Raw genomic sequence first — 27,759 nt, forward strand, 5'->3', positions numbered from 1 at the left:
AATGTTAATCATTTGTTGTTGTTGTTTAGATGCCTCTGCTACAAAAAGTTATGAGAATCTTGCTGCTGAGATTATGCCAGTGGAATATAGGTAAATTTGTTTTTATTGATTAATAATCTATACTTAATATTAGAAATATTTCTTCTTTAAAAAAATTATTAGCCTTCAGGATATTCCATTTTATTAGTCATGGAGTTCAAAATTACTTTGTCTCATCTACTTGAACTTCTTAGATTGTTACTGCTACTACAGTAGTTTTAGAATTTATTAGAAGTAAAATTCCACAAACTATATGAATAAAATGTTCTAGTTTTTATAATATGACTTTTATGTGTTGAACTTCTTTTCCTACCTCTAAACTCAATGGAAAAACCTTATACCTGGCATTAAATCCACGTGGGTGAAACAAATAAGAGAAGAGCTGTTAATAATGGCAAAAGGATTACGCTGAAGTTAAATAAAATACAAATTTTAGAATCTCTTAACCAACTTTTATCGTGGTATTTTACTGCTATGTTTGCTTCTAGCTATTTGACTAATCTGGTATTTTTTATGGTTTTCCTTTCCTTTTTGTGGTAACAGTTTTATTTACTACTTCAGACTCTACTCTTTCCTTAAGCAGATTTATTGAGATTCAGTTCACCCATTTAAAACCGTATGACTCAGTGGTATTTAGCATAGTTATGGAGTTGTGCAGCCATCTAATTAGAGAACATTCCATTCCCCCCAAAAGATACCCTGTGCCTCTGAGTAGTCAGTCATTCCTCAGTCCTGCCTTCCCTCAGGCTCCAGCAGCAGGCAGCGGAGAATCAACTCTGTTATGGAATTTAACATATGTGAGTCCTACAATAGGTGGCCTTTTGTGACTGCTTTCACTCAGGATACAGTTTGCAAATATGTTAATTTTCATTCTGTTAGATTTTTTGTTGTTAAGACAGAGCTCTTTACATGCTGGACTGGAGAGCAACTTTTTAAAAGTCATTAATACCCAGTGATATTAATATCACTTTAAAAATAGCTGTATGAAAAAAAGCCATAATATGAGCCTGTATTTTAAAGTCATGATGTTGTCATTCAGAAGAACACAAATTGAGATTAATTGAAATTAGTTGCTTTTAAGAAATTACATTTAAGGAGGCAGAAGGTAGGAGAACATTACTTTTTTATTTAATATCAGTTCTCTTGTTTGCATTTTAGAAAATGTGTATTTGTGGGCGCCTGGGTGGCTCAGTGGGTTAAGCCGCTGCCTTCGGCTCAGGTCATGATCTCAGGGTCCTGGGATCAAGTCCTGCATCGGCCTCTCTGCTCAGCAGGGAACCTGCTTCCCTCTCTCTCTCTCTGCCTGCCTCTCTGTCTACTGTGATCTCTCTCTGCCAGATAAATAAATACAATCTTAAAAAAAAAAAAAGAGAGAGAAAATGTGTATTTGTAAACTTTTAATAAAAATTGTTTTCTGACAGCAAAAAACCTAGATGCAGTAATATGACTGTCATAAGAATATATTTAAAAAATATTAAGCAGAGGTGCCTGGGTAGCTCAGTGGGTTAAAGCCTCTGCCTTCGGCTCAGGTCATGATCCCAGAATCCTGCGATTGAGTCCCACATCAGGCTCTCTGCTCAGCAGGGAGCCTGCTTCCCCCACTCTCTCTCTGCCTACTTGTGATCTCTATCTGATAAATAAATAGAATCTTTAAAAAAAAAATTAAGCAAACTGATTTCTTAAATCCATTGCTTTTAATGTATATGTTTTCTGAAGATATGCTATAATGAATAGCAGCTAAGTTACCAGTAAAATAATTCCTGTTTCTCTTGGGATTTGCATAATATTTAATGATATATAATATAATATAAAATACTTTTGCTTTGAAAAATTTATTACTTGTTTGTTGAGACAGTCTTACAGTGTATGTAGTTTTCTTTTAAAAAATTTCAGGAGCATTGGTGGCATTTTTAAATGACAGCTGCTGCATGAACAGGAATTCTCTTGGTGGCATTTTTAAATGACAGCTACTGCATGAACAGGAATTCTCTTAAAGTTAAGAATGTAAAAAAATGTAAAATGTACATTTAAAAAATTTAAAAACAGACTTTGCTCTTCAACATTAGGGAAGTGTTTATTCGACTGCAACATGAAAATAAGATGCTCCGCTTACAACAGGAAGGTAGCGAGAACGAGCGTATTGAGGAACTTGAGGAAGAGCTGGAACAGAAGCACCGCAAGATGAACGAACTGGAAACTGAGCAAAGGTAAACCGCTTTGTAATTTCATTAGCTAGCCATGAAATCTGGTCTCACAGAAGTGGGAGATGTCATTGTAATTAAAATAAGTAGGAATTAGGTGGAGGAGGGGCAAGATGGAAGAGAAGTAGGTGACCCTGTTTCAACTGGTCCCCTAAAGTGAGCTAAATATCTACTAGAACACTCTGAACACCCGTGAAATCAGCCTGTAGGCTGATGTAGGAGTGTATACTTCTGGATCTCTACAGGGGCAGAAGACACCTGTGGAGAGGCAAAGCAGAGTAGGAATGCTTGGACTGATACCGGAGGATAAGCAGAAGGGGGAGGGAGCCACCAGAAGCAACCCATTGGAAAGTAATACCCCAATACGAGAGTGCCCTGTGGTGGGGGTGGCCAGCGTTATTTTGCAGTCTGGTTGAAGGCACTCAAAAAGAGCAAAGGAGCCTAAGGGGTAACTGGTGGAATCGGGTGGTCATGGGCATGGGCCTAAGCCCACAAACCCAAGATGGCCACTGCCGGTGACCATGCCGGAGAGAGTGTGGTGGAGCCTCCTTGGTCCCTGAGCTCATGGCTTTTGGCTGCTTGCACCACTGCTGGCCTGGGTGCACTCATGCCTGCATGTGAGAGAGTCTGGTGTGGGCACCCACCAACAACTTGCTAGGTCCACAGCCTTCTGCACTCTGCACACCCTGCATGACCGCTGGCTGTGAGTACACTCCCCCACCTCCTATGCCTGAGAGAGCTTGGTGTGGGTGCCAGCCAGCCCTCTTTAGGACCCTGGCCTCCTGCTCCTGGCCAAGGGTCTGAACACTCCCAGCCTGCCCATGAGAGAACCCAGCACAATCCATCTGTGGTAGCAGCCTCCTGTGACCTGTGCATCTGTGAGGTCTGGACCCCAGACAGCAGTCTCGGCAAAGGCAGTCACCAGAAGTGGGCTGCCTGGGCCAATATTGCTCATGGTTTTAGTGGTATAGGAGTGCAGAGGCAAGCGGGTGCTTCAGGCGACCCCTGAGACGGTGGCTGGGTGTGTGCATCACCTGTGGGAGGTCATACAGTTCAGTGGAGTTTGCAGAAGGGGAGTCTCTGTGTTCTGGACCACCCAGAGGGGAGCAGACTGAGGCTTTTTTCTGAGACAGAGGTCTGGGTGCAGTTTGCTTTCCACTAAACCTCGGAAAAGCAAAAAGACCCTGAAGAACAAAAACCTCCATAGAACAAAAGCCCTGAAAAATGGGTTTCCACAGAGCCCAGCCCCTTGATAGGGGACAGGATGACTTAACCCAAGCAAGACTGACTGAAAAGCAATGTGCTTTCCCCCAGAAGGCAAGCCAAAAGAATGAGAGGACAACTACCAAAGGGTCCCCATAAAACTGTAAAGCCCCAACATCAGGGGAAAACAATATATTAAGCTCCTGGTATTGCCCTAACCTGTATATTTCATAGATAAAATTTTTTTTTATTTGTTCTCATGATTCCTTTTCTTTTTAATTTTTTTAACCTACTTACCATTACAACTAGAGGTTTAATACAACATATTCCATAATAACCTTTTAACTTGAACTTTTCTCATACATATACCTGTTTTTATTTTTCTTTTCTATTTTTTTTTAATATACATACAGCTACAAGCTTCAAGGTAATCCTCTTTCCCTAATCAATACTACCCCTATATATAAACCAGTATTATTCTCTTTTTATCTCTGAGAAGGTGAGTCTTTTAACAAAGATATCAAGGTACACCCAGGAAGAATCAAAATAACCTTCCCTGCCCACATCAAAGATTTATAACCACCTCCCATCTTCTTCTGTCAGTGTTTCTGTGTATTCGTTTTTGTTCTGGTGTTATATAAATCTCATCCTTGGGGTTCATTTTGGCTGGGTTCTATTTTTTCCTTGTCATTAACTTTTGTCAGACTTTTTGTTTGTTTCTGTTTGTATACCTTATAAATCTTACTTTTGGGGCTCTTTTTTTTCTCTCTCTCTCTTTCTCTTTTTGTCTTTTTTCTTTCTTTTTGGTGGTGACTTCCAATTGCTCCAAAACTTTCCAGGATGCACCTTGCCTGAATCGTGGTTGATATATTCAGCTATACATCCCCTCAACCACCTCTCACCAAAATGACTAGGAGGAGGAACACCCAACAGAAGAAAAATTCAGAGACTGTGCCCTCCTGATGAGAACTATTGGATATGGACATAAATACTATGTCAGAAAGGGAATTCAGGATAACAATTATCTAAGCAATGGCTAGGTTAGAGAAAACCATTGATGACAATGTAGGATCTCTAAAGGTGGAAGTGACAGCTGACCTGGAAGAAGTTAAAAATGCTATCAATGAGATCCAGTCTAATCTAAATACTCTTAACAGCTGGGTTACCAAGGAGAAGATAGAATTAGTGATCTAGGGGACAAAATGATAGAGAAAAAGGATCAGGAGGAGGCATGGAACAAACAGCTTAGAAGCCATGAAAACAGAATTAGGGAAATGAATGATGCCATGAAACATTCCAACGTCAGAATTATTGGGATCCCTGAGTGGGTGGAAAAAGACAGAAGACTAGAAGATATAGTTGAACAAATTCTGGATGAAAATTTTCCCAATATGGGGAACAGAACAAGCATTCATGTCCTAGATGCAGAAAGAACACCCACCAAGATCAATGAATCTAGAAAGACCTCAAGGCACTTAAGTGTGAAACTCATGAATCATAATTTTAGACAAGAGCTCCTGAGGGCAGCTAGGGGGAAGAGATTCTTAATGTACAGAGGAAGGTCCATCAGAATAATGTCAGACCCGTCCACAGAAACCTGGCAAGCCAGAAAGTGCTGGCAAGATATATTCAGGGCACTAAATGAAAGAACATGCAACCGAGAATACTTTATCCAGCAAGGTTAACATTCAAAATGGATGGAGAGATAAACAGCTTCCAAGATTGGCAAGGTTTAAAAGATTATGTGACCACCAAGCCAGCACTACAAGAAATATTAAGGGGGGATTCTATAAAAGAAGAAAGAACCCAAGAGTGAAATAGACCCAAAATTTACAGAGACAATCTTAGAAACAAGGACTTCATAGGCAACCTGATGTCAATAAAAATGTTTCCTTAAATAATCACTCTCAAAGTGAATGGCCTAACTGCTTCCATAAAATGGCACAAGATTGCAGATTGGATAAAATGACGGGACCTGTCTATATGCTGTCTATAAGAGGCACATTTGGAACCTAAAGATACATCCAGACTGAAAGTGAAGGGATGGAGAAACATCTTTCATGCCAACGGGCCTGAAAAGAAAGCTGGGGTAGCGATTCTCATATCAGATAAATTAGATTTCAAGGTAAAGAGGATCAAGAGATAGAGAAGGACACTGCATCATTCTTAAAGGGTCAATCCACCCAGAAGATCTAACAATTGTAAATATTTATGCCCCCAATATGGGAGCAACCACCTACATAAGCCAACTATTAACCAAAATAAAAAATCATATTGATATGAATACATTAATAGTAGGGGATCTTAACACGCCACTCTCAGTAATAGATCATCCAAGCAGAATATCAATAAACAAGAGCTTTGAATGACACATTGGACCAGATGGACCTCATAAATATATACGGAAAATTCCACCCTAAAACGATAGAATACTCATTCATCTCAAGTGTACATAGAACTTTCTCCAGAAGAGACCACATACTGGGTCACAAATCAGGGCTTAAACGATACCAAAAAACAGAGATTATTCCCTGCATATTCTCAGACCATAATGAAAATGGAACTCAACCACAAGAAAAAGTTCGGAAGGAATTCAAACACTTGGAAGCTAAAGACCACCCTGCTTAAGAATGTTTGGATCAACCAGGAAATCAAAGAAGAACTTAAACAATTCATTTAAACCAATGAGAATGAAGATACTTTAGTCCAATACCTATGGGATACAGCAAAGGCAGTCCTAAGGGGGAAATAAATAGCCATCCAAGCCTCCATCAAAAAAATAAAGTCCAGAATGCACAAGCTCTCTTTACATCTTAAAGAACTGGAAAACCGACAACAGATTAAGCCAATCCCATGCACAAGAAGGGAGATAATCAAGATTAGAGCAGAGATCATTGAGATAGAAACTAGAAACAATAGAACACATCAATGAAACTAGAACTTGATTCTTTGAAAGAATCAATAAATTCGATAAACCAGTGGCCAAATTAATCCAAAAGAAAAGAGAGAAGACCCAAGTTAATAAAATTATGAATAAAAGGGGAGAGCTTACAACTAATGCCAAGGAAGTAGAAACAATCATCAGAAATTATAAGGGACATCTGGGTAGCTCAATGGGTTAAAGCCTCTGTCTTCAGCTCAGGCCATGATCCCAGGGTCCTGGGATCAAGCCCCACATCGGGCTCTCTGCTCAGTAGGGAGACTGCTGCCTCCACTCTCTCTGTCTCTCTCTCTCTGCCTACTTGCGATCTCTGTCTGTCAAATAAATAAATAAAATCTTAAAAAAAATTGTTATCAACAGTTATATGCCTGTGAGTTAAGCAACCTAGAAGAAATGGATGCATTCCTGGAAACCTATGCACATCCAATACTAAAATCAGGAAGAAATTGACAACCTGAATAGACCAATATCTAGTAATGAGATTGAAGCAGTGATCAGAAACCTCCCAAAACACCCAAGAGCCCAGGACCTGACAGATTCCCTGGGGAATTCTACCAAACATTCAAAGAAGAAATAATATCTATTCTCCTGAAGCTGTTTCAGAAAATAGAAACAGAAGGAAAGCTTCCAGACTCTTTCTATCAAGCCAGATTATCCTGCCCCCAAACCAGGTAAAGACCCCACCAAAAAGGAGAATTTCAGACTAATATCCCTGATGATGTGGATGCCAAGATTCTCCACAAGATCCTAGCTAATAGGATCCAACAGTACAGCATCCCATCCCAGGTGGGATTTATCTCTGGGATGCAAGGGCGATTTAACATTTGCAAATCAATCAATGTGATAGAACAGATCAGTAAGAGAAGAGAGAAAAACCACATGGTCCTCTCAATTGATGCAGAAAAAGCATTTGACCAGCTATAGCATCCATTCCTGATGCAAACGCTTCAGAGTATGGGGATAGAGGGAACATTCCTCAACTTCATAAAATCTATCTATGAAAAAACCCACAACGAATATCCTCCTCAATGGGGAAAAGCTGGCAGCCTTCCATTTGAGATCAGGAACATGACAAGGATGCCCACCCTCACCACTCTTATTCAACATAGTACTAGATGTCCTAGCAACAGCAATCAGATGACAAAAAGAGAGAAAAGATACTCAAATTGGCAAAGAAGAATTCAAACTCTCTCTTCGCAGATGACATGATACTTTATGCGGAAAATCCAAAACCCCCCACTCCCAATCTACTAGAACTAATACAGCAATTCAGTTATGTGGCAGGATACAAAATCAATGTACAGAAATCAGTTGTTTTCTCATACACTAACAATGAAAATATAGATAGGGAAATTAGAGAATCGATTCCATTTACTATAGCACCAAGAACTATAAGATACCTGGGAATCAAGCTAACCAAAGAGGTAAAGGATCTGTACTCAAGGAACTACAGAACACTCTTGAAAGAAATTGAAAAAGACACAAAGAGATGGAAGAGCATTCCATCCTCATGGATGCAGAATAAGAATTGTTAAAATGCTTATACTGCTCCGAGCAATCTATACTTTCAGTGCCATCCCGATCAAAATTGCACCGGCATTTTTCAAAGTGCTGGAACAAACTGTCCTAAAATTTGTACGGAACCAGAAGAGACCCAGATAGCTAAGGAAATGTTGAAAAAGAAAAACAAAACTGGGGGCATCATGTTGCCCGATTTCAAGCTTTACTACAAAGCTGTGATCAATACAGCATGGTACTGGCATAAAAACAGACACATTGAACAGTGGAACAGAGTAAAGAGCCCAGATATGGACCCTCAACTCTATGATCAAATAATCTTTGATAAAGCAGGAAAAAATATATAGTGGAAAAAAGACAGTTTCTTCAACAAATGGTGCTGGGAAAAATGGACAGCTGTAGAAGAATGAAACTGGACCATTCTCTTACGCCATCCACAAAGATAAACTCAAAATGGATCAGACCTCAACTTGAGGCAGGAATCTGTCAAAATCCTAGAGGAGAACATAGGCAGTAACCTCTTTGACATTGGCCATAGCAACTTCTTTCAAGACATGTCTCCAAAGACAAAGGAAACAAAAGGGAAAATTAAATTTTAGGACCTCATCAAGATCAAAAGCTTCTGCACAGCAAAGGAAAAAAGTCAACAAAACAAAAAGGGAACTTCAAGAATGGGGAAGATATTCACAAATGACACTACAGGCAAAGAGCTGGTATCTAAGATCTGTAAAGAACTCCTCAAACTCAACACATACAAAACAGAAATGACATCAAAAAATGGGCAGAAGACATGAACAGACACTTCTCCAAAGACATCCAAATGGCTAACAGATGCACAAATGACTAACAGACACATGAAAAAATGTTCATCATCATTAGTCATCAGGGAGATTCAAATCAAAACTGCATCGAGATACCCACTTATGCCAATTAGAATGGCAAAATTAGCAAGACAGTAAACAAGTGTTCGAGTGGATGTGGAAAAAGGGGAACCCTCTTACACTGTTGGTGAGAATGCAAATTGGTATACCCAGTTTGGAAAACAGTGTGGAGATTTCCTTAAGAAATTAAATATAGAGCTACCTATGCCTGTGCAATTGTACTACTGGGTATTTACTCCAAAGATACTGATGTAGTGAACAGAAGGGCCATCTGTACTCCAGTGTTCGTAGGAACAATGGCCACAATAGCCAAACTGTGGAAAGAGCCAAGATGCCCTTCAACTGACGAACGGATAAAGATGTGACCCATATATGCAATGGAGTATTATGCCTCCATCAGAAAGGATGAATATCCAACTTTTGTAGCAACATGGACAGGACTGGAAGAGATTATGCTGAGTGAAATAAGTCAAGCAGAGAGTCAAGTATCATACAGTTTCACTTACTTGTGGAGCATAAGGAATAACACAGAGGACATGGGGAGATGGAGAGGAGAAGTGAGTTGGGGGAAATCGGAGAGGGAGACAATCGAGAGACCACGTGGACTCTGAGAAACAAACTAAGGGTTTTGGGAGGGAGAGGAATGGGGGGTTGAGAGGGCCTGGTTGTGGGTGTTAAGGAGGGCACGTATTGTATGGAACACTGGGTGTGCTGCATAAACAATGAATCTTGGAACACTGAAAAAATTAAATTAAAAAAATAGGATTTAATGTTTAAATTGTTTTCAGCCTTTCGTGTTCATTATTTCATCATACTTTATTAACCAGTTTGCTTATTCTTGAATTTCATTTATATGTCTTCAAATCCACAGAAAGTTTACAGGTGAATACATGACCTGTTGGCTTTGGGCTGCAGTGTGTACATGGATAGAACATAGACTGTGGAGTCAAATTTAAGCCCCTCCTCTATTTAAATTTATTAGCTGTTCTGTGCTGGGCAAGTTAGACTCACACTTAGTATCTTCAGCTATAAAAGTAAATGGTGTACTCATCTGATACCAATGAGGTGCTCAAGAAATAGAATGTTAAAAAAATATAAAACATTGTTACAGTGTTCACTATATGACAGGCACTTTTCTAAGCACTTTTTTGGTATTCACTCAGAAATCCTCTTAAGAACTCTATGAAGTGAGAATTATAAATATCTCTCTTTCATGGATAAGGAAGCTGAGGTTCAAGGAGGCTAAGTAACTCGTCCACAGATATAAGCTAGTAAGTTCTCAGTCCCACATTTGAACTTTCTGTCAGTCTGATTCCTAAGTCCAGACTCTTAACCAATATGCTAACTTGCCTCGTATAAATAGCATATTTTGCTATAAAAGTATTTGACTCTATTTGACCAAACTTTATTAGATCTTAGAGCCCACCAGGAATTTTAGATACACTTGAACCTTGTCTCTCAAAGTTGTATGTATAGTACTACATCAACATTGTAGCTTTCTGAGGGGGCCATCAGATATTACTATCCCATGCAGTTCAATATCAGCACTGGAGATGGGAAGTGTCAGCTTTCAAAGAATTACTATAGGACGATAGACATGTGAGTGATGCTTGTATTATGTGATGCCTGCAATCGTGAAACAGTGGAGCGTTATAATAGGCAGATGTGTTGGGTCATATATACATGAAAAGACAGAGATGTTTTCTCCTGATGGTAACCTCATTTTAGGTTACTCTTAAAGGGTTTTTAAAGAATGAGATTCTGCCAAGTTAGAAATCTGCCCTGGTTGCTAGTGTTAGTCTCTTTAATTTAAATAGAGCGTTTTAAAAGAAATGGTTGGGAAATGGTGAAATGGTGGACTGTGAAGTCTGAAACAACAAGAAGAAACCTAGTTCCCATTCATTAAAGATACAAGTATAGGAAAACTGAGCTCGTTTTCTGATTTTTTTTGTACCAGTGAAGACAGTGCAGAATTGATGTGCTTTTACAGCTGGCATGTAAGTATCTGACATCTTTAAATGCGGACATATGTACGTCCATGATAAAATGTCATCTTTTTAAAAAATATTTTCTTGTTGGTAGCCTATTATACTTAACACTCTTTATTATACCTAGCAACTGACAATTGTTGGGCATTCGTTATTGCTATGAAATGCATACTTCGTGAGTTAAATTGCACAGGTGTACCTTTATAGATCTATAACTATGTTGATTTTCAATACAAGTAAATATGTATGATTCATCCTACAACAGGCTGAGCAGAGAGCGTATCCGGGAATTGCAGCAGCAGATTGAGGACCTCCAGAAGTCTTTACAGGAGCAAGGCTCCAAGGCTGAAGGAGAAAGTGTAAGTGACTTAAGTATTGTCATAATTTGCTGTGTGTGGACTCTCCGCCATGGGTCCTGATGCCCAAATTAGTCCTGTATTTTGAAAGTCCTACCCTTATCTTTGGGGGTGCCCTTGAATACCGTATATATCTGCATAAAGATGCAGTGATTTTGCCAACTTGGAACCTATACGTTAATCGTACATCTTGGAAGGTGATTTCTATCTGTCCTACTTCAACAGCTACACCTAAATTCATAGGAATTCCTGATTGAGAGCATGCTGTAAGTGAGGTCTTCACAGCTCTTTTCTCAGGCTTGAGAAAAGGCCTAAGTGTAGTCAGCCGTCAGAATTGAGGAAAACTTAACAGGAAGGAGAGAGTAAGACAATGATTTCTACTAAAGAGCATCGGAGAAGTGGATCACACCAACCTCCAGAGGACAGAAACCTTAATGCAGTTTTGAAGACTTCAGTAACTCCTTATTTCTTCCCTCCCTGCATGCGGGCTTAGGGCCTCGCCATTTCTAGTGGGCTTAGATGGCAAATATTCTAGGAGGCAGATGAGAGGACTCAGCAGAGATCGAACAGCCCAAATCTGAGTATAGCTAGCAGTGTGTCTGTAGTTGGATCTCTGTGTGCAGTGGGGAAAAGAAGTAAGAGTGGAGGGAGGAAGGCATTTAACAGCAAAAAGATAGGGCTCAGTGTCCGTAGACAGAACGTGAGGTGGTTGTGCCTGTGTTGACGGGGGAGATGGTTATGAAGAGTAGGTGAAGAGATGAGGGAGAAGACTGAAGGGGTTGTGTTTCCTCTCTGTCTTTTATATGCTTTATATGATTTTCTCTTTTTTCCCCGGGGGCTTGGAAAATAGAAATCGTCTCATGCATGGCGGCATCTCGTATGTGCATATATACGGTATTGTAACCTCTCTAATACAAATATTTTTCTAAGCCACATTAGGGAATACTTTTAAAATGGGATCTATTTGGGGGGAGTACAATTTTGGATTGCAAAATTTTTAAAAGATTTTATGTTTCTCTTTTTAAAAGGTATTAGTGTCTGAGTTATATTTCAGATCATATATTTTAAATTTATCTAGTCACTAGAGGATCTTGAACCAGTATTGCAATTTAAAGTCCTCCTTTTTAAAGAGGAAGTTTTATGTTTTAAATTTTATTTTTTAACAAAATTTACTTCATTTTGATGTTAATATTAAAGTGCTTATATTTGTAATGATAAAGCTTTATTATAAAGATAATTATTTAAGTCTATTCTTCATTAAAGGCCTAAAATCTTAAAATTTGTATTTTAAATAATGATTTTTAAGTGTTTGATACTCCTCAGTATATCACATTCAGCTTGCATTTGCTATTTTTCTTTCAAGTTTAAATTTTATTTTCATGGTATTGAAATATGAAGAAATAGGAAGCATTTTTCTTTTTACTATTGTACTCATTCTTCTTTCATTTCCTAACCTCCTTTCCTTTCCCTTTGAAGTCAATAATACCTAAAATTTTATGTTTTTACAAGTATGTTATTAGAAATACAAATTTTTAAAACATTTATAATTTTAAGTAATATACTTCAAAAGGAAGTAAAAAGATTTTGATGTCTGGAAAATTTATCTTTGTCACAATAGATATCTTACAGCAACTTTTTTTAATTTTTATAGTCCAGCAAACTAAAGCAGAAGTTGGAAGCTCATATGTAAGTAAAACTGATATTTCATTTCAAATATGAAAGGGGAAGGGTTTTAAAAACTTCTAACACTAGTGTCCTTTTCTGATTTCATTTATAAGAAAAATCAGGCATCCGTTCAGGCAATGAACAGTTCATCACTGCCACCAAGAAGCGAAAAAACAATGTTCTAAAATGTTCAGCCTGCCAGTGATCCCAGTCATCCCAGTGATCCCAGATCCTACATTTTTCAATCATTAATGTCATTTGAAGAGTTTACAAAGCAGACAACTGTCACAACTTGACTATGTGATGTGGGATGTTTAACCAATAAAATATTTCCTTTGACTTTCTTAGGAAGCAAGGATGGCAAGGGGAAAAAGTTAACATTTTTAGCACCTATCATGTGCCAGGCAGCTTACCTTCTCACAGCAACCCCTATAATATTTGGCAGGTATTACTCCCATTTCCCAGGTGAGGAGATTCAGGATCAGAAAGTGATATGCCCACAGTCCACAGATATTATGTGGCAGAAATCAGTTTTCATTCTTAGGTCTGTTTGCTTCCAAAACTCCATGCTCTTTCCACTACTTAGGGAAAAACTAACTGAGGTCCAGGAAGAATTACAGAAGAAACAGGAACTCATTGAAGATCTTCAGCCAGATGTAAACCAGAATGGTAGGTATTTGTAAAAACCTGGATCAGACTACGTCTAAGGACTTGCCCTCTTTAGTTGAAGGATGCAAGAACTGTGTACCAGTTTCTGAACACTCCATAAATACATACATTGCAAAGAAGAACCATGATAATTTTCTAGTGATTTAAGTAATCAATAAATGATCCAATCTTAAAAAAAAAATCTAATAAAATGAACTGATTGATATATAGGAGTATCAAACATTGTAAAATATAGTAGAATTAATACTATGGAAATATAAGTAAAAGAATGTATAATCAAATTAAAATAACCTTTAAATATTGTGTAGAAGGAATGCTTTATTTTCTAATGATGTTTGTGATTACATTGTAAAGTGTGTTTGCTCATCGAAACACTGGAGACAAAGTAGAAAAATAGCTAGATAAAGCAGATTATAGATCTTTTTTAAGAAAGAATAATACGAACTGATCAAGAATGTATTAGTTGTAGTTCAAAAGTTTTAGATAATTCTTTACAAAGAAGAAATAAACATTTCTCTTTTAAGTTCTCTTATCAGTCTTTAGAAAAAATACGATAGAATTTTTGTGTGAAAAGGGAGTATTTTAAATCAGTCATGTTTCATTTCCTTTTCAATAACAGCACAAAAGATCATTGAACTTGAGGCTGCTCTTCAGAAGAAAGATGAAGATATGAAAGCGATGGAGGAGAGATATAAAATGTACTTGGAGAAAGCTAGAAATGTGAGTGACTAATCTTTTGGAGCCCAAGTCTTCTGACTCAGTTTCTTATTAGGCCAGTCCCATCTGTGGGACTGTTCCTCCTGTCTTTGGGTCCCATCACTTTGTTCCCTCCCACCTACCTTGCGGGTCAGTTCTCGTGCTCTCTCACTCTCACTCATGAGCATCGGGTAAAACAAACATGGGGCTTTATTGGGACAGTTTCAGGGGGGACTGGAGTGACCTCATTAGGGGAGATGACTGTTAGGAAGTATGGAGGCGTTAGCTCTTAAAGTGAAAGTTTGCCTTTTGTGAAAATTTAGCTCTTCAGACTTGTTTAAAGTTCTAGTCTTCAGTCTAGATGAGACAGTTAAGCACTATTCAGTCGATGTTTACCAGACTTAATATTTTTTGCCTTATTTCAAACTTAAATATCTGTAAGTGCTATTCTCATAAAATCTTCTATTCCATGAATGCTGGATATTTTCCTAATTAATTTTAAGTATTCTCTCTTAGAGAATGCTAATATATTTTTTCTAGTTATTGAATAAAAGGATTATATGATGAGGCTTTAAAATGCTGCTAATGTTTTTGTTCTTTTTATGTTTAAGCTTTATAAGTTGTATATTGTACCTGCATCAATAGCTAAACCTCCCGATCTCAGAAGGTAGAAGCTACTTCTTGATCACAGGAAGCCCATCGTTCAGTGGGGGAGGGGCTCTGCTCCGTGCAATCTGCCAGAGCCCCCAGCTGACAGAGGCTTTGCCTCCTTGAACATGGCGTTCCCAAGCTCACTGGAGATAGTCCAGCTGGTAGATGAGGGAGGCCAGCCTTGACTGGGGCAGGCCTGGGAGCCATGAACCACTTTCACCCTCATTTCAGTGGGCAGAATGCAGGCACCCAGCTCCACCCACCCACCTAGAGACCCCTGCTAAACATATGCAGTCAGGTGCTGCCACCATCCTGTTTCTCTCAACTGCAAAAGTGTAAATGCTCTTAGTCGCAAACAGTGTCTTTGTAGTGTGTCTTTGTAGTTAAATTATGATTTAGGACATTGGGGAGGGTGTCCCCTACATCCCCACTGTCCCCATCAGTGCCTCCCATATTTGGCACTCAGCAAATTGCTTTGAATGACCTGCAGGAATGTTTAACATACTACCTTTTAGTCTTTTTCCTTTACCTCTATAAGTATAGGTGAAATCTTCCTAAGTCTTTAGATCATTTTAAATCTTTGTTAATAGATTTGTAATTACATCATACAGATGCTCTTGTTATTGGAAATTTGTTTGTTCCTGATGTACACCTGATATTTCTGAGTTAATTTTTTGTTATACTGCTGGCTACATAGTTTGGTTGAGTCTCTGAACAACATTCTGACTGAATGTCTTTTACCTAGCTTTCAGTAATTTCCATAAATGTGATTGAGCCACCCTCTGGTTTACAGATTAAAATCACCAATTTCCATTATATTGATCCTTATGTATTGAATTACATTTAACTAGGTAAGGGTAGTAGAGAAGATTGTTCTAAGAAATTTTTTGATACTTTGTACAATCAGTAAGTTCCCATATAATTATCAAATTCATCTTAATTAAAAAAAATTCTCATCATTGTAAATATGGAAAGTGTTATTTCAAGACCTTAGTGCTCAAAGCTTAATAACACTAAATTACTGTCTGAGTACCAAGCCTTGGAGAAAGGAAATTTTATTTTGGTAGAGGGATCTTTTCCATTTTTGTACTGAAGTTTGATAACCATTGGACCTTTGTGGAATGCTATTTATGTTTTTCAAATTTAATTGCCAAGTAAGCCATAGTTAGTACCTGGATAATTTTACTTTCTGGATATTTTACCACTTTATTTACAGAGATACTATAGATGATGATACTGTATTTCCATAATTTATAAGATAAAGTAAATGTAAAATATAAATTTTTTTCTTTAAACAGGTAATAAAAACTTTAGATCCCAAATTAAATCCAGCATCAGCTGAAATAATGCTACTTAGAAAGCAGTTGGCAGAGAAAGAGAGAAGAATTGAGATTCTAGAGGTAAAATTTTCATATTCACACATTTCTTTTCAATTATCCTGTGTAACCCTGGTGATTAATTGCTGTCACATATCTGCTGTAAATGATCAAGTCTCGCAAGAGGTTAGTTGAGGTCAGAAGTTAGAGATGTCATGTTTTAGCACTCTGTGTTTATTACAGTCTCTCTAGCCCATGAGATTGGTCTCTGCAAGTGTATGTACTCTGCTGCTTTGTATCTCTCTTCCCCACAACGGCCAATCGTGTGGATATCCCTTAGTGTCTAGTAGAGTTCTGCTATATTAGCTCCTTTTAAAATTATACAGATTAGAGTTCATTCAGAAAATATGAAAGAAATAAGGGAGGAAGGGAGAGGAAAAGGACCAAACTCACTGTTTAAAAAAGGTACTGTACTCAGTTAACCAGATTTTCTTTCTCTTTTCTTCTCCCTGTTCCTTGAACACTTGAAACTAAGTAAACTCTTCAGCTGCAATTCCTAGGGGAAGAAAGTGCTCGCAGAATCCAATAAGCCCTTGCACTAAAGTGGCAGTATTGGTTATTAATCAGGCACAGCTGTGGTAGTGATGACATCTTTTCATTAATTAGCTGCTGAGTCTTTTAAGTTTTAAAAGTTATTTTTGTGCTAATGATATCATTTTTACAGCTGGGTTACGTATTTCAGTCTGGAATTGTATGTTCGTAGATTTTATGATTAGGCATGTTGTAGTTTCCTTTGCAAAATGTTTTCTATCATATATATTATAGCATGATGCTCACGGTACAGAAAGCATACAAGAAAGGGGGGAGGCACATGAGCAACTTGCTGTAGGAACATTGGTGGTTTAGTTTATAGCTTTTTATATGAGTCATTTGTATCGAGTGCAAATTACAATATTTGCTATATTCGAGGAATTAAGACATGGATGTTAAGGGTAATATGGAAACATGGCCACAGGCAGTCTAGTATACAGATCACCAAGAATGAAGAGATAAAAATTTGTGTTAAGCTTTATAGGGATTTTAAAGGATTTTCTGGGATCTGTTCTACTATATCCTCTCTCTCCTTCATTTTCACTCCTCCATAGGTGCAGCTCTGTTTTGTCATTTAAGCCAGTTGCTACTTTCTTTTCTAGAGGTAGGGACAGTAGCATGAAAATCTCAGTTTTTTCTTGTTGTTGAACATCTGTTCTCCCAGCAGAATTTCTGAAATAAATATCTACTAGTCATGGTCTTACTCTTTTCTTAAGGGCATTGTGTGTGCATTCTCCATGATTGTGTTCAGATTTTGACTGCTTTATGCCTCACAGTGCATTTTTTAAATTCTAAATGGGCACAGTGAAAAATGATCCCATTTTTGGTAGTTTCAGTTTATTTCTGGGATCTTGATAGTCCTTGTTTCTTTTTCTAGAGTGAATGTAAAGTAGCAAAATTCCGTGATTATGAAGAAAAACTCATTGTTTCTGCCTGGTACAATAAGGTGAGTTGACATGCAGCCGGTGATTGGATGTTGTGTTTATCAAACATTTTGACCATGAACCATTAGGAGAAATACATTTTATACCAAAGATCAGTACCTGTATATGTTTACATATATAACTGAACAGAATTTACCCTGACTGTGTACCTGATACTCTAGTATCTCCTGTCACATTCTCTCTCTCTCTCTTTTTTTTTTTTAAACATTAGTCATACTTAAAATTGTATATTTTAGTTTGATGTTTTTGGTTGATTTTGACCTTCTCAGAAGCACACATACAACAGTTTATAAATATTACAAAAATTGTCTTATTTGAGTGAAAATTTTTAATTTGTGCCTCATATGGGTTTTTGTAGAAGTAGGAATATCTGTGCAATGCAAAATTAAGTGCATCTAGTACTCAACATTTATTTTAATGTCCCAAAAACCTCTGTATCTTTCACTTTTTTTTTTTTAAGATTTTATTTATTTATTTGACAGACAGAGATCACAAGTAGGGAAAGAGGTAGGCAGAGAGAGAGGAAGGGAAGCAGGCTCCTTGGTGAGCAGAGAGCCCAATGTGGGGCTCGATCCCAGGACCCTGAGATCATGACCTGAGCCAAAGGCAGAGGCTTTAACCCACTGAGCCACCCAGGTGCCCCTCACTATTTGTTTTGTTTTTGTTTTTTTTAATCAGGAATGCTCTTCAGTAATAGTCTGTTATAACAAGGAGAGAGTAGTATAACATTATTTGAAGTGTATTTTATTTTATCATCCTTATTCTCAGCAAGATGTTTTCATCATATTTCATGATGTATATGGTTCCTTTGGGTTATTTCAATCTACAGAGAGAGTGGACACAGCCATTATCTACATTAGCTGCTGCTTGTTTAGTATGAGAGAATATCAGTTTATGGACTCTGTCCGTGTGTGAACATGGTGCTTCACCACACGGAACTGGGTGCCCTGCTTCAAACATGCCCGCTCTTCTGTGCCACTGTACTTCTTGTCTGCTCTTTCCTTCCCTTCTCTGCTTGGTAAAATCCGGCTTAATTTAGCAAGCCTGTGAAGGAAATTATAGGTGAGGTGTTCATGGAAACTTCTTTCATGAGTCAGTCAGCCTAGTTAGGACTGGTGTATTATTGTCTTTGTTCCTCTATAGTCTTTTGATACATAAATTATTAAATACATTTGAGCCAAATACACATTATTCATTCATTTTCTACCCATGTCTTTTGAACATTTACTATTTTCTTTTTTTTTTTTTAAAGATTTTATTTATTTATTTGACAGAGAGAGATCACAAGTAGACAGAGAGGCAGGCAGAGAGAGAGGAGGAAGCAGGCTCCCTGCCGAGCAGAGAGCCCGATGCGAGACTCGATCCCAGGACCCTGAGATCATGACCTGAGCCGAAGGCAGTGGCTTAACCCACTGAGCCACCCAGGCGCCCAAAACATTTACTATTTTCTATGTATTACACTAGTTACTCATGATTCTAAGCTTAGTAAAATCGTGTTGTGTGTCTAGTGAGAGAAGGGAATGATTCCTCTTCCTATGAAACTCACCATCCGCAATCACCGTCCTTTGTCATGCAGCAGTATGTAGATAGGCGATAGTGAATGTCAGCTGTGACGCATGCGTCAGAAGACATGTTAGAGCACAAGTTGTTGTACTCATTTAGTAGGTCTGGCCAGAGTCTACAGGGAAGAACTTGCATTTTCAACAAATTCCCATTGGTGCAAATGATATTCTGGGGACCATATTTGAGATCCGTTGATCTGAGTTTTTCTCTTGTGCTGTGTATGCTCACAGTGGGTAGAGTGAAGGCCCGAACATAAAGACTTACCTTTTTTTATTGCTATAATTAAAGTTAACCTTATTATTTTAAGCTGCTCTTTTTATTGACTTCAAATTCAGTAGGTTAAAATAGAGGAACTGGATTTTATGCCTTCGTTTCCTCTTCCTTGCTAGCATGATGATGTCCAGGTCAATGAGCTTCAGAACTCTTTACTTTGTCCATAAAATGAGGAGGACAGCAGCTTTATCGAATTTGGGGGATTAAATGACTTAATTTTTGTGAAAAGCATTTTACAAACTCTAAATAGTCTTGTTATTTGTTTGCTTATGTTTGTTCAGAGTCTAGCATTCCAGAAACTGGGGATGGAATCTAGACTCGTGAGCAGCAGTGGTGCCTGCAAGGACCCTGGGGCGTGTGCTCCCACACGGTCGTTCCTGGCACAGCAGCGGCACATCACCAACACCAGAAGAAACCTCTCTGTCAAAGTTCCTGCTACCACACCCGATTAAACTACAACAGAAAACATAAACAGAAGTGCCCTTAAAATAGTTTGTATCCTTCAGTTAACTTCCAGGTTGAAAAAGAAATTTATGGTGGTGGATATCAGCTATTTAAAAATCAGTATGCATAAAATGAATTTCGCCAGCTGACTTTGGAAACAAAATACAGAATTAGCTGTTTCTCTAAGGGAGCACACTTGAGTAATTGGAAGAGGTAATTAGGCACACATCTCAAACAGTTGTCTTCTGAGAGTGTTGTAAGTTCATATTGACTTGGTATATTTTAGTTTAATGTCTTCAGTTTTACCAGTAACTTGGTTAATTTACAATGTGTAATCAGTAGTAAGTAATTTAAAAACATATCTATTATTCGTTTTATTGTTTTGGTTATAAAAATAGTCTTGAGGTAGGTGCATGAAGAACTATACAAGTTATATTTTTTGACTATATATATATATTTTATTTATATATATATATATATATATAAAAATATATATATATATATAAAAGGTTTTACCTCTATCCTCAAATCTGTCATCAGGTGGGTCTATTTTATCATGTAATGGAAGATTGGACTATTGCAGTGACTTCTGCCTTAGTAAAAGGGACTAGTTGGAGATTCTGCAGATCCAGGAGACTTCACAGTTCTGTGTCCCTGCTGTAAACGAGGGCTTCTGTACAGCATGGTTGACATGCTCATGGTGTGGAATGAACGGACTTTTACAAAAGGTGATTTTTCTGGTGGGAAGCAAGGCAAAAAGTATAATTTGTGTGAAACATTATATCTGTTTTTAGTATGATTATAATTATTGCTTTTAAGCACAAGATTATCAGGGCTTTTGTTGAAAAACATACTATAATAGTTTTTTCCATGCAAGGAGGTAGTACAGTGAGGAAACAGTCTGGAATCTGTCTTACTTCTGTTTATGAATTTAAGGAACCTGTCTGGGACTCAGTTCTTGGTATTCAGTGCACTTCTGTCCAAAGCTCATCTTTTCACAGGTGTTGTTTTCTAATTTGGGGGGCCATTTTTAAGAGTCACACTTCAGAACTTTAGTTGAGTTAAATCTGTGCTCTCCAGTATCGTAGTCACAAGCCACGTGTGGCAATTTCAATAAAACTAATTAAAATGAAAAATTCAGTTCCTTGGTCATCAACCACATTTCCAGATGCTCAGCAGCCACGTATGGCTGGTGGCTACTATATTGGAAAGTGCAGATATAAAAATGTCCATTGTTGCAAAAAGTTCTGTTGGACGGTGCTCTACTAAACCTTTTTATAGTAACTTTGAAATACTCTTTGATATTTGACGACAAAAGAAGAAAAATGTCAGAGCTATTTCAGATATGAAACGGATCTGAATTGTGACATAACAAGCAGTTTGCATTCCTTAGAGTTGAATAGTTTATGTTGTGACGTTCACTGTTAACCTTTCCAGCCGTTTGACAACTGCATACCTATCCGCGGATGTCTGAGCCATGTGATCGGGCCCAAGTACTGGCCTCTGCTCTAGGTGTAGAGCAGCAACCATAAAAATATATATACAAGCAAAATGGATATTTTTGTGTTTCAATACAGTTTTATTTACAAAAACTGGACATAGGACAGATTTGGCCTGCAGTAGACCCTGTTCTGGATTTTATTGTCGGCGAATATGAGTATTGTTCCATTTACAGTATTACTCATTTAAATACTTGGTTTCTAGATTTTCTACCGGTCCATTTTTTTCTAATCACTGACGATACATGAATTACCTACTGCAGTTAGGTCTCTTAAGACTAGGAAGCAGCTCCCGGGATGTGTTGTCTCATCAGGGTTACTTCTGTTGACTACCTCTTAGATTTTGATGTTTTTTTATTGGTGCAATTTTTGTGTTGGTTTGCATTTTTGTATATTCTTAGAGTCTGCTTGCCTGCAACTTTTAGTGAAACGAAATAGCCCTTTGAAAATATTTTAGCATGCTATTAAAATTTTCCAGATATTATGGCATTTTGGTATATTTGGTCAATGTAAAACATCTGCTCCTTTGGTGTTTACTACTTGCTTTGTAGTAGTTACTTTACTACTTGAGATTTTACAAGATCTTCAAGCTCCCTTTTATTGGAATTTATTGTAAAACATCAATTTCAATAAATTAGTATTTTCACAGTCAATTACTCTTAGATTTTCAATTATTATATTTGGAATTTCTAAATAATTCAGGCAATTTCTGAATTAGGACAGAAGGCTAGATTCTTTTTTTTAATAGAGAAAAAGTTTTGTGATTTACCACTTTTCTAGTTGATAAGTAGAATTTAAGAGGCTCAATATAGAGGTATTTATACAAGAGTAATGTAAAGCTCTGTATTATTGTGATTAACCATATGGAAATTCAGGAACTGATCAGAAGTGAGATTCTTTTCCACATCTGGTTAATGTAGTGAGATTGACACCCTGTGGGTGGTGCAGCATTATAAATACTCATCACGAACCATGATTTATACATGACTGTGTTGTGAGGCTTGAGTGCATATGCCAGAGAGGAGAAATCCAGCATTTCTCTGTCTGATAAGGAATTGAATGTCTCAGTGATAAAAGATTAAACCACAGACCAATTTGGAAATGATCCGTAATTTTGAGCATTGCTCTGAGATTAATATTCCTCTTTTTAAAATAAAAAGTGTGTATATGTATGACAGTGATCAGTTAATATATTGAGAAATATTTGAAGTTCATTCTATTTTTTCAATGAGTAAGGCTATTGAACTGATGATTTAATATAGATTAAGAATTAATGTCTTATCTAGAAACACTAAACTGAGTATCCTTCATTAAAATGTCATCACCTTTGGTAACTGGATTGCTAATTTGAGAGCTAGATAATGCTTCTACATCTACACCTCTTTCTGTATTTTGGCACATTTGGCTCTGTGGGGTGGCTTTTAGGTTACAGTACTGTGTTAGGTTCTCCGTATGCATATTTAATGCAAAACATTCCTATGTAAAAATGTGTGTGTATGGTTATATGCATACATTCCTATTGTGAACCTGTATATCGCAAAGTTGTTTGGAAATTTGTAAAGCACAACCATTAAAGAAAATAGCGTGCAGTTATTAAACTTGATGTAGCTTCAATGTTATGTTTAGTTTATAAAAGGTTCTTTCTATTTTCTATGGCAAAGACTTTGACACTTGAAAAATAGAAGCAATACTTGATTTATTTTTGTAAGTATTTAGGGTATTATTTTAAATGATTGTCCAATAACAGTATAATAGTTGTGAAAGGTTTTAAATAAATTTCCTGATTTCTGTGTCTGACAGTTACAGTGGATTTTTTAGCGGGTACAAGTGCACTGTTTATTTGCTGCTTTAAATAAAGGACTTCAAATATTTAGTTTGTTAAAGAAAAATAATTGCATCAACTTAATTCTTCCACTTTGTTTTTCATTTGAATTTTTTGGTGAATAAGAAGATGTGTAAAAGTGATTTGCTGATGTTTCCTTTATGTCTTCAGTTTCATCACTGTAACCTCATTTTGCATTACCATGAAATCCAGAATATTTTTGGGTTTTCTTTGCCAGAGATTACTACTTACCTCTTCACATCCATTCTCCCCTTCTTCCTTCAGTAAGAGAATGCCATGTTTTTAGTTTGTTACCTGTGCCATCCAGTGATGGGGAGTGGAGGCAGGGAGAATAACTATTTCCCAGACACCATTGTAACTAGGTGGGGCCATTTAACTAAGTTCTGGCCAAAAGGGTGTGAATAGTAGTGAGGGGGAGCCCTCAGGGACAATAGAACAAGGAAGAAGACACTTGGATCTCTGATACTGCTGTCCAGCCATACCAGCTGTCATTTCCAGCCCAAATTTCTCATAAGCAGTTTTTTTAAAAGCTACTTTATTTTTTTCCCCAGCATCCAACTCCCCCCCACCCCGCCACAATCTCTACATGTTTGTTAAAATGAGTTGTGAAATTTTTAGGAAAATTCAGGTGTTCCATGTTCTTGGAACAGGTCTTGGAAAGGTTTAACGCTGTTGCTGTTAAGAAATGCTCATAAATAGTTCTTTTATCACATGAATGAACTTCATGCGCCAAATATGCAAAAATGGTGAAAAAAGTGAAAACTCATCTCAATTTAGATTGATCCCCATATTCCCAAAACTACGTGATTCTATAAATCTAACTTTCTGAACTTAGCAATAAATCCTGGGCCAACATCATCACATAATTTTGTGATTAGTTCACTAAGAACAACCGAAGGTTCTTGACCTACACAGACCAATATGGTGGCTGCAAGCCACAACAGGTATTAAAACATAAATTTTGGTTAAGTTTTATTCTCTCACAGCCACACATGCCTCGTGGCTCCAGTGTCGGACAGTTCAAGTAAGGAAATTTCAGTCGTCGCAGAAAATGGAATTGGACAGGTCTGTTCTGGATGCCTAGGTTGAATGTATACATTCTGCATCTCTGAAGTTTCAGGTGGTTTTGCAATCACAGAAATGTAGTGAAGTAAAGCTTTCAGATGTCTTGCTGTACACAATGGCATGCTCAGGGATACAGCTGCAGTCGGATTCCGAAGCTGTCTATGGTTTGGATGACAAAGCACTCTACTCCCTGGTCGCCTGGGCTGCAGCCACCTTGCTATCAGTAAGTGGTAAAAGCGGCAATTTAGATGTCTTGCCTCTTGCTTCAGCTCAAATATTTCCCTCTTCTGTAAATCCTTCCAAGGTTTCTCAAACAAGGTAAGAGCTGTTTTTCTGAAATTTTCCAACCCTGTCTTCGTGACCTTAGTGTGATCTACTTTGTTTTTCCCTCAACTGTCTGCCCCACTGCACTAAGTTTCTTGAGATCATTGGCCATACCTGGTTATCTGTTTCCCCTGCAGCACAGTGTCTTCTACACAGTCAGTACATATGTACCAGCCAAACTAGGCTTGCTGATGAGGTACAGAATTTCTTTAGAAATCCAGTCTCAAGATGCTCTGAAGAGATAAGGGAAGTGCACTGAAGGAGCATCTGAATAGACAAGAAATTAAGAAACCCTCCGTCCCTGGACTCAACGAATACGGGGTCTCACATGGATCCATGGCTCTGAGAGAAATCTGGAAAAACAGTTGAGGGAGACTTGTGCATACTAGGTGACTAAGGATGTGCTCCCATTGAAACAGGTAGGAAAAGCTGAAACAGACTCTCAGCATAAACCCCGCCCCCGGCAATGTGCTGTGCTGTTGGAGGGAGACCCCCAACAACCAGCTGCTCCCTGGGGAGTGAAAGATTTGTACCATACATCTGCCGTGTCAACCTTTATGGCTGCTACCTGAAGAATGAGGTTCTAACTAAGCCATCTCTGGGAGCTGATGGGGCTTGGTGTTTGCTAGTCTCCTAGGACCTCAAAGAGCCAGGACGTGGTTTTATTTATTTTTTTAAAATTTTGTATTTATTTAAATTTAATTAACCAACATATATTACATCACTAGCTTTCGATGTAATGTTCAGTGATTCATTAGTTGCTTATAACATCCAGTGTTCATCACATCGTGTCATGCTCAATGCCCATCACCCAGTTACCCCAGCCCCCGACACACCTCCCGTTTCACAACTCTGTTTCCTGGAGTCCAGAGTGTCTCATGGTTGGTCTCCTTCTATGATTTCTTCCCATTCAGTTTTCCCTCCCTTTCCCTGTGATCCTCTGTGCTATTTCTTATGTTCCATATATGAGTGATGAAACCATATAATTGTCTGTCTCTGATTGACTTATTTCACTTAGCACAATACCCTCCAGTTACAAGGATGTGGTTTTAAATGGGTGCACTGACACTTTCTGGGGCTCTTCCCCTGGCTCAGTGCTTAGGAGCAGGCAGTAAATCTCAGAGTTTCTCCCTGAAGGGTTGACTGGACATCTAGCACTCTAACTTTACCGGCTGCCTGAGGATTTACCTACTAACTAGCTTGCATGTAGAAGCTGATGGGATAGGCAATTACCATTCTCTGGGAGCTTGAGCAAGCTTGTGAGCACTAACTGTAGCTTCTCCTACTGGCTCACTCCAGTGGGAAAAACCTAGCTTTCAGCTTCTCTCTGGAAGGAGTTGAACTATCCATCTGCTACCCTGACTTTTCCAGCTGCTGCCTGATGGTCTAACTTCTTTCTTGTCTCTATGAGTTGAAAAGGCACAGCCTTCACTAGTCCCTTTGGGTCTACAGAGAAAGCAGCAGTTTTGAGTGACCCTGCAGGCTCTTGTTATGTATGACTCCTCATCTCGGCTCACTCTGCAATATTATCCAGCATCTGGATAGAGAGACTATACTACTGCCTGACTTTTCCGATTTCTGCCTGATAGTCTGTCTTCTAACTTTACCTATTTCTGGGAGTTGACTTGCACAGGTAATGACTAATCTTTTGGAATTTTTAAAAAATTTTTTTTATAAACATATATTTTTTATCCCCAGGGGTACAGGTCTGTGAATCGCCAGGTTTACACACTTCACAGCACTCACCAAAGCACATACCCTCCCCAATGCCCATAACCCCATCCCCCTTCTCCCAACCCCCCTCCCCCGGGCAACCCTCAGTTTGTTTTGTGAGATTAAGAGTCACTTATGGTTTGTCTCCCTCCCAATCCCATCTTGTTTCATTGATTCTTCTCCTACCCACTTAAGCCCCCATGTTGCATCACCACTTCCTCATATCAGGGAGATCATATGACAGTTGTCTTTCTCCGTTTGACTTATTTCGCTAAGCATGATATGCTCTAGTTCCATCCACGTTGTCGCAAATGGCAAGATTTCATTTCTTTTGATGGCTGCATAGTATTGCATTGTGTGTATATACCACATCTTCTTGATCCATTCATCTGTTGATGGACATCTAGGTTCTTTCCATAGTTTGGCTATTGTGGACATTGCTGCTATACACATTGCTGCTATACACGTGCCTCTTCGGATCACTACGTTTGTATCTTTAGGGTAAATACCCAGTAGTGCAATTGCTGGGTCATAGGGCAGTTCTATTTTCAACATTTTGAGGAACCTCCATGCTGTTTCCCAGAGGGGTTGCACCAGCTTGCATTCCCACCAACAGTGTATGAGGGTTCTCCTTTCTCCGCATCCTCGCCAGCATCTGTCATTTCCTGACTTGTTGATTTTAGCCATTCTGACTGGTGTGAGGTGATATCTCATTGTGGTTTTGATTTGTATTTCCCTGGTGCCGAGTGATATGGAGCACTTTTTCATGTGTCTGCTGGCCATCTGGATGTCTTCTTTGCAGAAATGTCTATTCATGTCCTCTGCCCATTTCTTGATTGGAGTATTTGTTCTTTGGGTGTTGAGTTTGCTAAGTTCTTTATAGATTTTGGACACTAGTCCTTTATCTGATATGTCGTTTGCAAATATCTTCTCCCATTCTGTCAGTTGTCTTTTGATTTTGTTAACTGTTTCCTTTGCTGTGCAAAAGCTTTTGATCTTGATGAAATCCCAATAGTTCATTTTTGCCCTTGCTTCCCTTGCCTTTGGCAATGTTCCTAGGAAGATGTTGCTGCGGCTGAGGTCGAAGAGGTTGCTGCCTGTGTTCTTCTCAAGGATTTTGATGGATTCCTTTCTCACATTGAGGTCCTTCATCCATTTTGAGTCTATTTTTGTGTGTGGTGTAAGGGAATGGTCCAATTGCATTTTTCTGCATGTGGCTGTCCAATTTTCCCAACACCATTTATTGAAAAGGCTGTCTTTTTTCCATTGGACATTCTTTCCTGCTTTGTCGAATATTAGTTGACCATAGAGTTGAGGGTCTATTTCTGGGCTCTCTATTCTGTTCCATTGATCTATGTGTCTGTTTTTGTGCCAGT

The 27,759-nt window shown here is 38.3% G+C and overlaps 1 protein-coding gene across 1 annotated transcript in view; it reads left to right on the top strand.

Moving 5' to 3' along the window:
• The window catches only part of HOOK1 (hook microtubule tethering protein 1), a 73,738-nt gene extending 53,375 nt beyond the window's left edge, over positions 1-20,363 (top strand). The window contains exons 14-22 of the mRNA XM_059376700.1: positions 30-90; positions 2,106-2,246; positions 11,037-11,130; positions 12,779-12,813; positions 13,379-13,461; positions 14,081-14,181; positions 16,107-16,208; positions 17,593-17,661; positions 19,777-20,363. Of these exons, the coding sequence (XP_059232683.1) occupies positions 30-90; positions 2,106-2,246; positions 11,037-11,130; positions 12,779-12,813; positions 13,379-13,461; positions 14,081-14,181; positions 16,107-16,208; positions 17,593-17,661; positions 19,777-19,947 (857 nt within the window). The 3' untranslated portion in view covers positions 19,948-20,363. The remainder of the gene's footprint in view (positions 1-29; positions 91-2,105; positions 2,247-11,036; positions 11,131-12,778; positions 12,814-13,378; positions 13,462-14,080; positions 14,182-16,106; positions 16,209-17,592; positions 17,662-19,776) is intronic.
• The last annotated feature ends 7,396 nt before the right edge of the window (positions 20,364-27,759 follow it).

This window comes from Mustela nigripes, chromosome 14 (genome assembly GCF_022355385.1).
Source record: "Mustela nigripes isolate SB6536 chromosome 14, MUSNIG.SB6536, whole genome shotgun sequence".
NCBI lineage: Eukaryota > Metazoa > Chordata > Mammalia > Carnivora > Mustelidae > Mustela > Mustela nigripes.